Source organism: Malaclemys terrapin, chromosome 13 (genome assembly GCF_027887155.1).
Source record: "Malaclemys terrapin pileata isolate rMalTer1 chromosome 13, rMalTer1.hap1, whole genome shotgun sequence".
Lineage (NCBI taxonomy): Eukaryota > Metazoa > Chordata > Testudines > Emydidae > Malaclemys > Malaclemys terrapin.
Window position 1 is genome coordinate 17,041,217 of NC_071517.1, and position 15,130 is coordinate 17,056,346.

Genomic DNA, 15,130 nt, shown 5'->3' on the forward strand with positions numbered 1-15,130 from the left:
CTTTTAGCAGCCCAGTCAGTAGTGCTGACCGGAGCCGCCAGGGTCCCTTTTCGACAGGGCATTCCAGTAAAAAACCAGACACCTGGCAACTGTAGCTGTCAGGCATACGTATTCGCTGGAGGCTCAGGACACAGCCAGCTAGCCAGTGACAGGGCCCACAGCCCTGGGGACTACTGGTGGCTGTCTGAATCTGAGAGGGGATTTAGGACTCATGAAAGTCAAGGACCAGTGGCTCTGGCTGGAGCCTGGCATGGTACTGGCTGGAGCCATGGATGCTTCTACCTAATCCTCTGGTGGAACCCACCAACTGCAGCTTTGGGACTTTCCTGAACAGACGCTGGGAAGCGAGGTGGTGCTTGTAGTTGTGGTACCTTAGCAGCCCTGCACACCGCTTGTCTGGGTTGAGATGAGTGAGGAGTCGCTCCGTATCTGCAGGGATATGTTCCTTTGCAGTTATCAGTACATCCTGGTGACAAGGAGAGAGATACCCTGTATGGAGCCCTGCCACCCAAAAACCAGGGGAAATAGGGGGCTGCTCATCGCTGAGACCCTAGTTTAGCTCCAGATCCTAAGCAGGGCTTTGGGTGTCTATCAGAGCAAATCCCTAGAGGCTGGGCTCCCCAGGGAACATTCTTCCTTGCTGCATGGGCTCCTTGGGCCCCCTGTAAGCTGGCTCCTAGCGAGAGGTTGCACTGGAACCTGGGAGAGCCAGAGCAGAAACAGCCTCTGATCCAAGATCCTTCGCTCGCAAAGCTCGGCAGTGCGGGAAGAGCCCTTTGATCTCTCTGCTGCGGGGAAGGTCCACCAGGTCAGGGCAGGAGTCAGTAATGGAGTCTGAATCATATATATTCAGCAGCCCTAGCTACTGCCTGGGGAGGCCCTCGGGTGTTACCTTCTAGCTGGTGGAAGGGACCCGAGCTCAAGGCAGCAGAGCTAGCCCCAGCTGCAACCTAGAAAGTGTTTCCCTTCAGACCGGCCTGATGTTTAACCGTTTCCATCCCGCGGGGCACTCTCTGACCTGTCCTTTTCTGCCCTGCTAGGATTTCTGTGCTGGAGCTTCTCCTCCTCTGCCAGTGAAGCCCAACGGCCATGCTATGCCAAGCTCTCCAAGCCTATTCACCCTGTCGCCGAACGCCACTCACCTTGTGTGGTCGTACAACGCCAGCAGCGCACCCCATGTCTGGCCTCCCGTGAGCTCCATGCAGGTGTGGGTGTCTGAGGCCGGGCAAGCCTGCACTGAGACCTGTCAGGAGCACAGGCTGGTCTGCGAGCCGACATTCTTCGAGTTTCTCAACAAGAAGGATGTGTTTCTCCAGTGAGTATAGTTCTCGCACCTTTACCTTGCCCCCCTGCATGATGGGGTGATAATAATCCATTGCCCTGCTATAGCACCCCTATGTAAGGGCCCCTACAATGCTTTCCTTATGCCTCAAAGCACTCCTCTATCGTAAGGCAACATTATTATCCCTGTATTACAGATGGGTAAACTGAGGCACAGAGAAGTTAAAGGTCTGATTGGCAGAGCTGCACAGGCCAGGGCCAGCTAACCTCAGTGACAGCCGTGGGTGCTAAGCATCTCTGAAAATTAGGACGTAAGGCCAGAACAGTCAGAAAAGATCAGCTTCCTCACTCAGGCTCATCTCCAATTTAAGCATAATGCTGACCCCTTGGATGGGTTGTCGGCAGCATGGATCAAACCTGGGACCTCGGGATCTTTATACATGAGCCTGTACTGTCTGCGCTAAAAGCTGCCCCTTTCTTAGCCGAGACCATAGCAGGCTCATCAAGTGCTAGTTGGCCTGGTCAGCACTAGAAGGGGACAGAGTGCAACACTGGGCAGACATGGCTCAGCTAAGTTCTGAGAGTGCTCAGCATGTGGTGGGTGTGGTGGGTGCTGAGCTCCTTGGCGATTCTTGCCCCAGATGTCACAATGGAAGCAGCCAGGCGCTGAGCTCCTCGGAGAATCTGACCCCACATAGCTCACCCCAGGTTGCACACCAAGCCAGTAGCAGAGCAAAAACAGAACCCAGGTATCCTGTCTCGCAAGCCCTTATTCTAACTGCTAGGCAACACTCCCTCATTGACCTTCTGAAAGGCGAGGTTGTTCTGTTCTCCCAGTGCTCCTTTCTGCAGTCTTGCAAACTCAGCTCCCCTGGCTGTACCTCCCTGTGGTCTATTGCAGTGCCCTTTGCACACAACCCGACATGCACAGACTGCTCTATTTGTGTCACTTGCATGAATTGTGCCGAATGGGCTTCTGCTTCAAAACAAATCTTGGAGTTTTCAGACACCTTTCCCTCTCCTCCCCCCCCCCCCCACTTTTATACCTTTCTCTATAACACTCCATTTTGAACACACAGGCTGTGAAGTTTTTAATAGAGCATAAATCTGCCTCCCAATTCCATGCTGCATGGTGGACAATTAAAATGCAGGCATTGCCATTTCTGTCACGCCGGTCAGGCAGGCAATTTGAGTCCTAGTGACATTTTTATATGATAAATTAGAGCAGGAGCGCAGATTCCACTCACTCCACTCGGTCCCGCCCCCCTTCAGAATGAAATCGCTCATTCAGAGTCAGTAGTTCAGCTCGGAGTTTATTAGGCAGAGCCATTGGGCATGCAGAGATACCCAGGGGCATTCTGCTGCTCACCAGAGGAGACCCCAGCATTCTAGCTCTACCTACAGATTGGAGGAAGCAAGACAATCTCACTTCCCATCCAGTCCATTTCTCCCTCTAGTGCTACTCCAAGAAGCTCTCAGCATGGGTTTGGCCATTGTCTCTTTGTGTTTCTTGCCCCGGGTCCCCTCTGGAACCTCCCCTCCTGGTTAAACTCGCGGTTCCCCAGGGGTGGTGAGCTCACTCCCAGGGTCCTTTCTGAGTCCAGTTACCTCCAGTCCCTGGTGCGGCTCCATCAGTGTCCTGTAGCTGAACCAGAGAAGAACAGACGTCCAGAGCACCACTCAGGGCTGCAATGTCTGTCTGCCCTAAACAAGGCAGGGGGGAAAGCGAGCACAAGTCACTAGCCAGGTGCGGCTCCCGTGGCTACTGGGCTCCGTAGCTGTCTCTATCAGCCTCTCCTCTTGGGAAACTCACCTGCTGCTCTATGACCAGCTTCACTTGTTAAGCTGCCTTTCTCCAGGTAGGGCATGCTCTGCAGGTGCACCCACTCGGCACTGCCTGAGAGCAGAGACTGTTGTTAGCTTGCTGTCAGCAGGATGGGGGGGTGTCCCATCCCACTGGCCTATCCCTGTCCTGTGGCCAATCTCCTCTCACAATAACCCACACGTGGATCTGATACATGCGCCTCATGTGTGTCACACAAGTGCCTAGAATCTCTCAGATGCATGGGAGCAGCTCCCATTGAAATCAGTGGGAGCCGCATGTGGCCCTCTGAAAGTGCAGTGTGGCCCCGAGAGCCTATTATGTGTCCTTGTGCCAGTCACTTGGATTCCATGTGCGGTTTGGTTGGGTCATGCAGATTGCACACATAGGTTGGGGTGATCTCACAGGTTTCACGTCTGGGCTGCATGGGTCACACAGATCTCAGGTTGCTCAGGTAGTCACGTGTAGTTTCCAAGCACTTCCTATGTGAATCATACGTCACTTAAGCTTAGTGTTCTTGTGGGCAAGGGACAGGTCTGCAGTGATGTTTGAAGCAGGGATGTTCTATAAACAGAACAGTGTTAAAATCTCCCCCAGAGATGTAGCAGCCCTCCCTAAACTCATATTCTGATCCAACGTGAAACCCACTGACGAGCGGGTGCAGAGATGGACACAGCAAAATTCAATTTGGGGTATTTGTTTCCCAGGCTTCGCATTGCCTGTGACAGCGCGGAGTCTGAGATGAGCCACCTCTACCCAGCACTGGCTGAAAACGTGCAGGAGTGCTACCTCCAGAAGGAACCGCTGCTGTACAGCTGCGCAGGCTACAGCACCAAGTACCGGCGCCTCTGCCCATGTCGCGATTACCGGAAAGGACAAGTGGCTCTGTGCAGGGACTGCTTGTGAGTCCACCCCCTGCTCCCGGAGTCCGGAGAGCGTGTGTTGTGACATGCCACACGCAACAAGTAGCTTTTTCTCAAAGCTTCTGCAATACCCAAGAAGGACAGGACAGCCTCCTCTTCTTGGAAACTCATGTCGAGACTTTGGATGTCAGACTCTGTCGGTTGTTTTGTCTGCCAGTCAAACGTCCGGGACTGACCATCTGCTCATGTTGGATTTTTTTTTCTTGAGACACATCTCGTTCCACACCCAAGCCCACCTGGACTTCAGAGGAGCCCAGAGCCGCTTCAGTAGGACAAGGCACCAGCAGCCTTTGGGTTTGGGTTTCATCCTCTTTTAACGTCCTGGTTTATTTATTTATATTTTTTATCAAATTAAAGCAGCAAAACAACCACCGGTCCTTCCTGAGGAGTTATTTGGAACAATCTCCTTAGAAATACTTACGTGGGGGTGACAGATCTTGGAAGGCTCCAGTGCCAGACACATCTAGGAAGATGCCTTCGATTCTATCAGTCCAATCCACCGTCCAGCCTTTGGAAGGGGGAGGGGGAGGCGTTCTACACATGCCAATGGGACCACGTCTCTTATTCCATTCCCACCACTAGCACTCGTAAGAGCTTGGGAACCCTGTCCCGTGGAAGTGTGTGTGTGTGTGTGTGGGGGGGGGATTCTGAGCATGACATCAAGCACCAGAGACAAGCGTCCCTGTGCGGTAGCTCAGGGGGGTGTTGATGTTGTGGCAGTCACGTGCCAGAACAGAGTGTGCAGGGATCAACCCGTTCACAGCTGGGGCCAAAGAGGGACGTTCTAAGGGAGGGAGCTGAGCCCCCCACCAAGTGGTTCCCCATCTCTTCATGCAGCTGTACTAGTTTCCCAGATGAAGGCCTTGGCTGTAGCAGCCAGTCCTCACCATCCCCGAAACGGGTGCTCTGCCCCTTTAAGGGGCTGGGGGCCTGGGGCCAGCCAGCCCTGTTCCATTATCAGACCCAGCTGGGAAGGGGTCAGGTGTGTTCCAGAAAGGTCTGAGAGAACTGCTGGAAGGGGAGCTCTAGGAGAGAGGCTGGTGCCTGGCCCTGGAGCAAAGGGGCAGAGGAAAGACCTTTGCAGCCGGGGCTGCTCAGGGTAAGAGCCTTGTTTTGTGTTACTTTGTGAGGTTTTTGTTTGAATTAAAATCCTGCCCTGAGACAGCCTATGGGAGAGGTGTTAGTCCTCTGGGGAGACAGGCCAGCAGCCCTACAATCTCCCATTGAGTTGGAGACATTCTGCACCACCAGGGAGCGTGGGCTGCCCCTCTGAGACTGGGCTGTGGAGCAGCTTGACCCCTGGCAGGTTCAAGTGGGCACAGCTGGCTGCGAGTCGAGTGGCAAGCGTGCCCCACCCCCACCGTTCTCTGGAGGTTGGGGGGGAGCCTGGAGAGCAAGTCCTTCCCCAAAGCCTGACATGGCAGGAGGGGTGCGTGGCCCAGCGGTTGGGAATCACCCTTTGCACTCCCTGAGGAGACAGACCTGGAAGGGTGCAGCATTGTACGGCTTAATGGCAGCACTGGAAGTGTTAGGTGAGGCCCTGGGTAGGGCACTCTCAAGACACGCCTGTGTGCTGAGCCCCGAGCGAAGCGGCTGGTCCCACAGAGAGCCTGCCTGGGAACCAATGTCGGCCCTGAGCCAGGCTCCCCACAGCCTCTTGTGGCTGGTGGGCAGAAGGAGGGGGTGTAGCTGGGCTGCAGGAGCATCACAGCTGAGAGATCCCCCCAGAAAGGGTGGCCCCTGCCCGAGGAAACTGCTGGTCTCTCAACCGCTGGGGGAGGGGGCACACAACGCTCATCCCCTCCACTGGGAGCCACCCCCTGAGTGAGCCTGGCAATTATCCTACTGCCTATGAGCAGAATCCACTGTGTGGAGGCTGGGGGGCTCTCTCCCAGTGCCAGCCCAGGGCTGGGGAGGAGTGGGGGGCTCTATCCCAGTGCCAGAATGGGGCTGCGGGGGGGGGGTTCTCTCCTGGTGCCAGCACGGGGCTGGGGAGAAGGGCTGCAGTGGAGCTAGTGGGGGAGTTCACCCCATTTGTGGACAGGTGCTGGGACACCCACCTTCCAGCTTGTGACGCTGAGCGGCTGCAGTTCCCCACTGCCTCTCTCTTGTTTTTCGGGGTGACAACTTGGGATCTCTGTGTCTTCCGTACCCTGACTGGGGTCTGTGCGGTGTGGGGCACTTCAGAGAGGGAGAGTTTTCAGTTCTCACAGCAGAGGACGTGGGCGCCTTGTGGGTCTCGCCTGGCTCTCAGGAGATGAAGCTACATGTTCTCTCTGCTGCCTGCCTGACAGCATCTGCCCAGGCTGTGTGATCCTGAGCTGCTGTGCGATCAGACGGGCCAGACTGCCTGCTGCTGCTGCACCCAGTGGGGGACGAAGGGGCGATGCTGCCTCTGGAGTCCCGGGAAGAATGCTGGCTGAGTCCGCTAGCCCTCCTCTTAGGGGATGCCAGGGTGTGCACGCCCCCCAGAGGTCCACCCCTTTTGCAGAGTGCTCCCCTCCCGCTGCTCCACCAGCTCCAAGGGCTAGTCCAAAGGGAGGGCATGTCTCCATCCTCAGCTGGCCCTCCCACCAGAGTGCCAGCACCTCTGGAGGTGCTAACAGGGAGCCCATGGGTCCTACACCCTGCCCCTCTCACCTCACCCTAACACTGGGCTGAAGGGGATAAAGAAGGCTGTCTCCTGCACCGCTGCCACTATATGTGGCATGAGGTGGGTTCTGGGCATGCCAGCTGGATTGAGCCCCGCTCTCTCCACCTGGCTGGAGGATGGGGCTGGGGTTTAGGCATGGGACAGGCGCCTGGAGGCTGCCCCAGGCTCGGAGGCAGAAACTTCGGCACCTAGGGGCTTGTATTGGAAAAGTTGAGGTGCCGGGTGAGTTGAGGTGCCTTCAAGGCTAGGGGGCAGCTGAGTGGGGGTCTCGTGGATCACAGTGATGCCTAAAACTGGGATTTAGGTCCGTAAAGCTCAGATTTAGGCAGCTCAGTCACTTTGTGCATGTAGGTCTGAGTCTCTCCGTGCCTCCTAGCCCCCTCTGTAAAATAGGGTCATAAGGCTTCCCTCTTGTCCGTCAAGGGGATGCTCAAATACGGTGGAGATGGAGGCCATAGAAGGACCAGGCTGTATCCTAGGGGAAGGTGTACTGCTACCTTTGGGCTGCCCTGGCTGTAAATGGGAAGTGATTTGCAGTGTCTCACTGTCCATGTGTAGCCAACGGCCCCACCTGGCTGGAAGGAGGAAGATCAGCACAAACCAAATCAATGAAGGAAAGACGACGCACCAAGCGACAGGTGGGATTCTGAGATCTTGTCAATTATTGCGGACAAAAAGAATCAATATATGTTAAAGGGTCACAGGCTCCCAACGGAGCTTTTTTAACCACATCAAATCAGACCATGACAAGAAAATGGAGAGTGGCATTGGAGTGGGAAACCAGGGGAAAGCCAAGGGCTGGGCCAGCTGCTGCACTGAGTACTTACTCGCATTCTCAATGCGAAGGGAAGCATCAGTAGGATGAGCCAAGGGGAGGAATTACTGCTGGACTCAGGATGCTGAGTTGTGCAAAGAAACACAAATCTGGGGGACCTTGAATCCTTCCCCTGGTCACTGAGCCCCAAGGCCCTTAAGGTCCATGTGTGCAAATTCCAGTGCAATGCCTGTTCCATCTGCAAAACCCTTCACCTTTGCCCCTTGTGTGCACAAATTGCCTGTCTGCATGTGCAATTGTAACCCATGCTAGTGCAGTGTGAGACTTTTTCCCTGTCTGATGCAGGTCTGTATAAGAGGATAAATGTCTATTACTGTGGCCGTCTTAAGGCATGATTCCTTTGGCTCAAGTGGGAGCGGTTCATGCTTTTAACACTGACAGGCTCTGGTTCAAATCCAAGTGGAGTAGAAGTCATGCAATCGTCTGATTTCTGAGGAAATTGGGAGGGTGCCTATGGGTTTCTCTGTTGCAGGGGTTTTGGAAAGCTGCCCCAGGTGTTACTATTGGGTGCAGCCACAGTTTGCTAAATGAGACAGCTGCAGGATACAACACATCCTCACTAGGACAATTAAACTGTGTTTCTAGCCCCTCTGTTTGACCTCTGCGCCTTCCCAGCAGCACCATGTTTCAGTGCACTGCCCACTTTTCTGAGAGCCTTCGGTCTCTGCTGTGCCAGCCTCTGGTAGCATTACCATCCCACTGGCCATTGCCAGCCCTTCTGATCCCCCTAGGGTATAATGTTACCTGACACCACTGATGGGCATTAACTCCTTCTGAAGACAATATACAGAGGGCTTCTGATTTGGGGCTTTATTAATTTAAATTTGGGGAGGGTATTTTAGCGATTTTTGAATTCTATGTCCATGTCCAAAAATCAGGGCTTTTGGGGGCTTTCTCTGTGATATGGAAGAGATTTCTTTGGGGGGGGTACTTCCCAAAATTCTTCTCTAAATGGGGTCCACTTTAATTTGTATGATATGTATAACAATGGCTTACACATAGTTTAAGCTTAGCATGCTTGTTATTGAACCCCTGGTCTGGTGTTTAGTGTATTTGTTCCCTAGAGCACGTTAACGCAGTACTGTGTCAAACAGCACTACATTAAAGTGCATTAGGGAACCTTTAGTGTGCACCAGCAGGGTCTATATGGACCAATTCAATCACATGCCCAGAGTCCACATTATTGCTTCCTGTAGACAACCTCTTTAATGCAAGTCAGAGAGCAGGAGCATCCCCTATAGAAACAAACGTTACTGGGAAAGGGGTGACATCAGCACGAATTGAGTAACCATTTCTGTGTTTTTCTGGCATTTATTGGATGAACCAATTTCATTTTTTTATCGGTGGTGTTCTACTGGTGTTTATCAGTTAAAACCTAAAATCAGAAGCCGTAAATATACCACACACCAGACCAAGCAGCATCACCAGCTCCCTGCTCAGAGAGCTGTTTTGAAATGGTGCCACATGGGGGTAGTGTAGAGATTCACACACATTGTGTATCCCCCTTCTCCCTTGGTAATACGTGTACAGTTCTCTGCTTTGTCCTTGCCTCTTTGTCTCTTGTTTTATATGAAAATAAATATGACCGGCCTATGAAAGGGAAGGCTCATTCTTTGTCTCTCTCTGGATGGATTGGGAACTGTTCTCAGCCTGGGATCCTACAGAGGGTGGGAGCATTTCTCAGCTATTGTGATAACAAGAAGGAAGGTGATGCCCCCATGTGGTTGGTTGGAGGGACCAATGTGCCGTGTTCTGCTGCGGATCAGGCTTCTGTGCCAAAGGAAACCAGAAACGTGGGGAGCAAAGGCCTCTGGCTGAGGCACGTAAACCTGCCCCTCGCCTTGCACGCCACTCAATGCTGTCACATTAGGAGACGCTGCTGTAATAATGACTCAATGGTGCTACACCAGCAGGGTATCTGGCCCCACGCATGGAGTAATCGGGGAAGCTTCTGCAGTGACAGGCACTCTGTGCGTATTGAGGGAGGGAGGGATGCAATCGAGTCAACTCAAGAGTTTTTAACAATATTTATCTCTGGTAATAACTGATACATTAGCGAGACGAGGAAAAAGGATGTAGTGGGTCGTTTCTTTTGCTGCTTGCGTTTGCTTTTTCTTTGTCAGCCTCTCCTCTCTCCAGGTTGGGTCTCTGACAGCCCCCATGTCAACATGCTTTTGAGTTTCTCCATCTAATTATCCCAGGAGATGATGGGTCTGATTCCCATTTACACAGGGACCTCTCTGCATCACTCTAGCAGTTGGAGTGGCCTTACAGTGGATAGCACTTCGGAGCCCCACTCAGGGACCAGGACACTAGTGTTCTAGGTGCTGTAAAACACAGATCTAGAAGATAGCTCTGCCCTATGAATTTGCAATCGAAGTAAGTGTAATTTACTCCATTTTAAGTCCCCTTTACACTGCCTGTGGTGTAAAGTAGCCTCAGTGTGAATGAGAATTGGGCCCTGTGAATTAAAACCAATAATGCACTCTCCTATCAGTGAAATGGTAAGAAAACAAATATTTCATCCTTACCTGGAAAGGTGGGACCCAAAGGTTTCATGTCGTGCATGTTACACTAGCACAAGTCTTCACATAAACCAGTGAACATGTAGGATGAAAAATCCTTTCAAGGTACTTGTCATAATTTGTAAAGTATCAGTATTAGTCACCATTGCCTAGAGAAACTGCTTGAGTGCTTCACATTTCAGTTTTTTCCCCATTCCTTTACCAAAATGTGGTGTCTCAGATTGCATATTTGCAGACTGGTTTATTAATGCAGGGTGGCTCGTGAGCACAAGGATACATGTGCTGGTTTGTGACTGTAGGATGGTGCATTTGAGCAGGGATGCAAATACTGGTTTGTTATTGTAGGGTTGCTCACTCAGGCCTGGCTGTGAAAGCTAGAGGGTTATTGGAGGGTTGCCGCTGACATTATTTTTTCTTATATTGGAGTTGTATAACCTCTTTTTAACTAAAATAGCTATAAAGTTTATATGGAGTGTGGAAACAGGGCTGAAAAATAAAACCGATTGGTCACATGCTGGATCTGTTCTCCCTTTTACTGCCTTACTGTCCAGTGAGACAGTTGCTGTGTCCAGTCAAACGTTCCAGCTGGAGCCCTCACTCCTTGAGCTGCATCTTGGAGCACTGAAAAGGTGTTCTGTTGGCTCGGATCTGGGTAGAGCAGGAAGCCAGTGTCCCCTTCTGGACACCTTAAAAGAAGTCTTGAATGGGTCTAAAATTATTATTTACGTTATAGTAGCACTTAGGGGCCCCATCCAAGATCAGATCCCGTCGGGCTAAGCGCTGTACAAACACAGAGCGAGAGGCAGTCTCTACTCTGAAGAGATTATAAGCCAATAGAGAAGATAAATAAAGGGTGAGTGGGGAAACTGAGGAACAGCAAGTGACTTGCTCACAGGTGCATTGTGGGCCGGGGCAGAGCTAGGAATAGAACCGAGCCTGATCTCTTTGTTCCTAAGCCACACTACTCCCCTAAAGGCACTGCTTAGTTGTTAGAGGGAAGCTGTGGTGTAGGGATCTTGGCCCAGAGCCTACACTGCAATCCTTGAATCCGGCTTGGTTCTGCCCCTTTGTTCCACCTTCCAACAACTTTGGAGCAAACTCATCCTCTAAATCCAGCTTGCCACTTTTAAATCCTGCTGCACAGAGGGTTTATCTTGCCAGGGCTGTGCCTCACTCATTCGCAGCCATGGCTGGCCCCCAAAATGCTCCAGAGAGACAGGCCTATAACTCTGAGCAGGTGTAACGCCGACAGACGCTGGTCGGCGGCCGGCGGGATTGAACCGGGGATCTCTGGAGCTTAGTGCATGGGCTAAAAGCCAACTGGCTGTTAGATCTCGCTCTCCCTCTCCCTCTCCCCTGATGGGACAGAACACCACACCCAGGCAGTGTGTAGGTTACATAGGCTCCATGTGTTTGTCATTCGTAAGGGCTTGTTTCCCCCGTCCCTATTCAATGGACTCTTGACCCAGCTGGGGGGCAGGTGCGTATCTATGTGGCAGCTCCAGTCAGCATTAAAGGTTCCAGCCTTCTGGGAGCAGCCCCATTTTTGCTCCTGCTTCCAGAGAGCAGTTCACAGTTGGCCTATCCTTCAGGCTGAAAGTGCAGATCTAACAGACCCTCAGTAAGGAGTTGGCCCAACTGGGCTTCCCCTGCTATCCAAGCTGCAGGGCAGGCAGGGGGTAGAGCCGGGGCATTACAGCACTACTGGGCTAATGCATGTGTGGAAAACATTCGACAGTGAGAGAAAGGGTCTCCCCCCCCCATGGTGGGGGATGCTGTTTTAGTGACTGTGACTATCTGGGGAATTGGTGTCTCTGCATTTTTGGGAGTCTGATCGATGTTCTGAAATTGTCAACTCATGGAAGGGCTCAGAGTATGTGGAATCCAACATGCCCTGGCAAGGGCTGTGTCACATATCTACCAGACCAGGGTCAATGGAGAGTCATTAACCTGAATGACTGCGCTCTGACCAAACAATGGTTAGGCTAAGCTGGGTGCCTGAAACGAGAAACCCATTTGATCGAGTTTCTCTGCAGGGAGGGGGGAGTGGAGAGGGGAAATTGCCAGCTGCAGAAGGAAACCAAGTGGTATTGGTGGGACTTATAAACTCGAGGGACTCCAGGAGACCCTCCTTCTCCCCCCCCCCCCCCCCCCCCCCCGGAAGCTTGAGCAGCAGAGAGGAGCATGCTTTTGTAAAGGGGGCGGGGGAGTCCTTTGTAAATGAGAGACCAGCCCAGGAAGAAGAAAGTTAGCTGACCTGGAGAAGAGGGAGATACTCCAGGATCCCAAAGAGAAGCCGTGAGCTGCAGGGGAAGGGTCTTGGACCCCTCGGACGGCTCTGCCCAAGCCCCAAGAACTCGGCAAAGCGGTGAGGAACCTGAGCCAGGGAGATGAGCACAGGTGTGTTTATTATGTTGTTTAAATCGATGTATTTCTTGTGCAACCGAAGTAAAGAGTAGTGGTGTATTCGGAACCTGCGCACAACCTGTGTGTGTCTGCTCCCGGCTCCAGCCTCAACCCCACGCCAGCCTCGGCCCCCAGCCGCTGCTCCATTCCCAGCCGCAGACCTGCCCCTAGCTGCGACCCCAGCTTCGGCCCCACTTACTTCTGTCCGTCCCCCTCTCCCCTCCTCCCGGAGCCATGGCCATCTCTCAGAAGAGGGTACCAGACAGAGTATTTGCAGCCCCAGAGTGTGCCTAGAGACCCAGCCAGGGGCAGTGCCTGGACTCTGTTCAACTCAGGAGGCCGGGACCCAGTGGGGTGAGCCCCATACATCGCAGCCTGGGGAGTGTCCCTCCAAATGGGAAGCTCTGCCTGGGCCATGGGTTTGATAGTAGCGCCAGAGAAAGCCCAAAATGATGGCAATGAAATGGATGGGGAGATGGCTCTTAAAGGCTTATCTGGCTATGACAGTGGATGGCTTTGTGGGGGTGGGACTTTTCATCTCTGGGTCACTGGTTTCTCTTGCGTGGGGTGGGAGTGACCCCAGACAGCTGTGAGCTGATGTTTGTTTGGTGGCCTGTGTGAAATGAGTTGTTGGGTCTTAGCCAGGCCCTGGTGGGCTGACACCTACATCATACAGCCGCCCTTCCAATCAGGCTCCGCGCTGGCAATCTCAGCAGAGGCTGAGGATTGAGGGGAGCTGGGGCAGTGTGGGGGGAGCTGGCATTGGCTTGCTCTGGATGAATAAAGGACTTCAGTCCCCAGGAGTGGCAGCATAGCACCTTTCCCCAGCGTCGCATTCACTTAACACAGGCTGATGTAGAAACCGTGTCTGTTGTGGGCTCAGAGGAGCCTCATCCCATTCCAGAACTGGCAGCGGGCAGGATGTGGCTGGGGCTGGCGCATCAACAGGCAAACGGGGCAAGATGATAGAGAAACCCACCCGCTGGGGAGCCAGCCAAAGCCTCTTTGGGAGAACAGGAACTAAGCCAGGTGTCCATGTCAGCAGATGAAGCTGGGAACTCTGACACATCCCACCAGAGCGGGTTGCTTATATCCCAGTAAAGACAAGGCAGAAAACCCTTGATATTCCTGCAATTCCTAAGGTGAAAAGCAAGAAGAAAAACCCTGTTCATTCTTCTCAATCTGTCCCAACATAGCACAAAGGGGCAAAAGCATCTCCATAGTTAGTCCAAGCGCTAGGGACAGCACAGCTTGCATGCTTCCATCCTGGGAGAGGCAGGCAGGTGAAGAGGAGATCCAGTTTAGCTGCAGCGGGATATCAGGGCACAGCATTCGAAGACCATCCCCATGCTTTGCTTGGAAGATTAAAGAGGTGGAAGAGCTATGGGCACACACGGATGAGGAGGGAATCCAGGGCTTGCAGGGAGTTAGGTCTGGGTTTGCCGCAGGGGAAAGAGTGAGCCTAGCTGGGAACAGAAACGGCTGTCATGAATACGGGGCGCTGCCACGGGTGGAGGAAGGCTACCTGGAGAGTGAGAGGTGGGCTTCTTTCAGAGTGCAGGGCCCAATCAACTCCAATGTTGATTCACCCTCCTCTGGAACATGGGAGCTGCTCCTGCTAGGGACCCAGTTTCTAGGAGTTCTTAAATCAAGGTGCTCAGACCCAACAGTGAGCTACAGCTATGGGCTGGATGGATCCTGTCTCTCCTGCATAAGTGTCCACTCGGCAGCAAACCCATTCCCAGAGCCCTGACCCCCAGCCTGCAGTCTGAAATTTGGGAGGGATGGATTCTTTGGAGGCTGCTCTCCCCTAAGGTTGTTCCAAAGTCCTGGCCAGAAAGCAGGAGGTGATGTCCCTGTAATACCACAGCCTCAGGCCACCAGGCCCAGGCAACACCCAAAGCTACTCACTTTGGGCCATTTTACACTGAACCTGTCCCTGGATGCTGCCAGGAAGAGTGTCCTGTTGTGTGTGGGATTTCCTCACAAGTGAAACCCAAGTCCGCACTTGCACCCGGCGGGTAAGGGGCTCGGTCTCCCTGTGTGTTGGGGTAAATCCAGTAGCTAATGATATTTGCTCTGCTATATGTCACAGAGAAAGTCCAGAGTGGAGATTATGAGCTTCCCAGAAGCAGACTTCATCCAGAAAAAAGAAGAACAGGAGTACTTGTGGCACCTTAGAGACTAACAAATTTATTAGAGCATAAGCTTTCGTGGACTACAGCCCACTTCTTCGGATGCATATAGAATGGAACATATATTGAAGAGATATATATACACACATACAGAGAGCATAAACAGGTGGGAGTTGTCTTACCAACTCTGAGAGGCCAATTAATTAAGAGAAAAAAAACCTTTTCTCTTAATTAATTTTCTCAGAAAGGCAGCTCGCAGGTCAGCGTTCCAGTGGCAGCCAGCCATCCCCATGCGCTGTTGGGCTACTCCGCCCACTTCTCGCTAGCGGACACACCCGAGCAGCAGCCACGCAGCTTGTTCTGAGCACCCGTGGTGAGGAGGTGAAGTCAAGATTTCCATTTGGCAGCGGACTATCTTGTGGCTTGTGGGATGGGGTGATGGTAGTCTCTGGGCTTTTGAATGGGCAGCCCCATGCATTGTCTCAGTGAGGCTTTAATGGACTCTTTTCTCCCCCTTCCATCCACTTAAACAGCATGACCATGGGACGAT

The 15,130-nt window shown here is 52.8% G+C and overlaps 1 protein-coding gene across 1 annotated transcript in view; it reads left to right on the top strand.

Annotated features, from left to right (window-relative positions):
* The window catches only part of MGAT5B (alpha-1,6-mannosylglycoprotein 6-beta-N-acetylglucosaminyltransferase B), a 178,288-nt gene extending 173,903 nt beyond the window's left edge, over positions 1-4,385 (top strand). The window contains exons 17-18 of the mRNA XM_054047560.1: positions 1,041-1,315; positions 3,811-4,385. Coding sequence (XP_053903535.1) covers positions 1,041-1,315; positions 3,811-4,009 — 474 coding nt within the window. The 3' untranslated portion in view covers positions 4,010-4,385. The remainder of the gene's footprint in view (positions 1-1,040; positions 1,316-3,810) is intronic.
* The last annotated feature ends 10,745 nt before the right edge of the window (positions 4,386-15,130 follow it).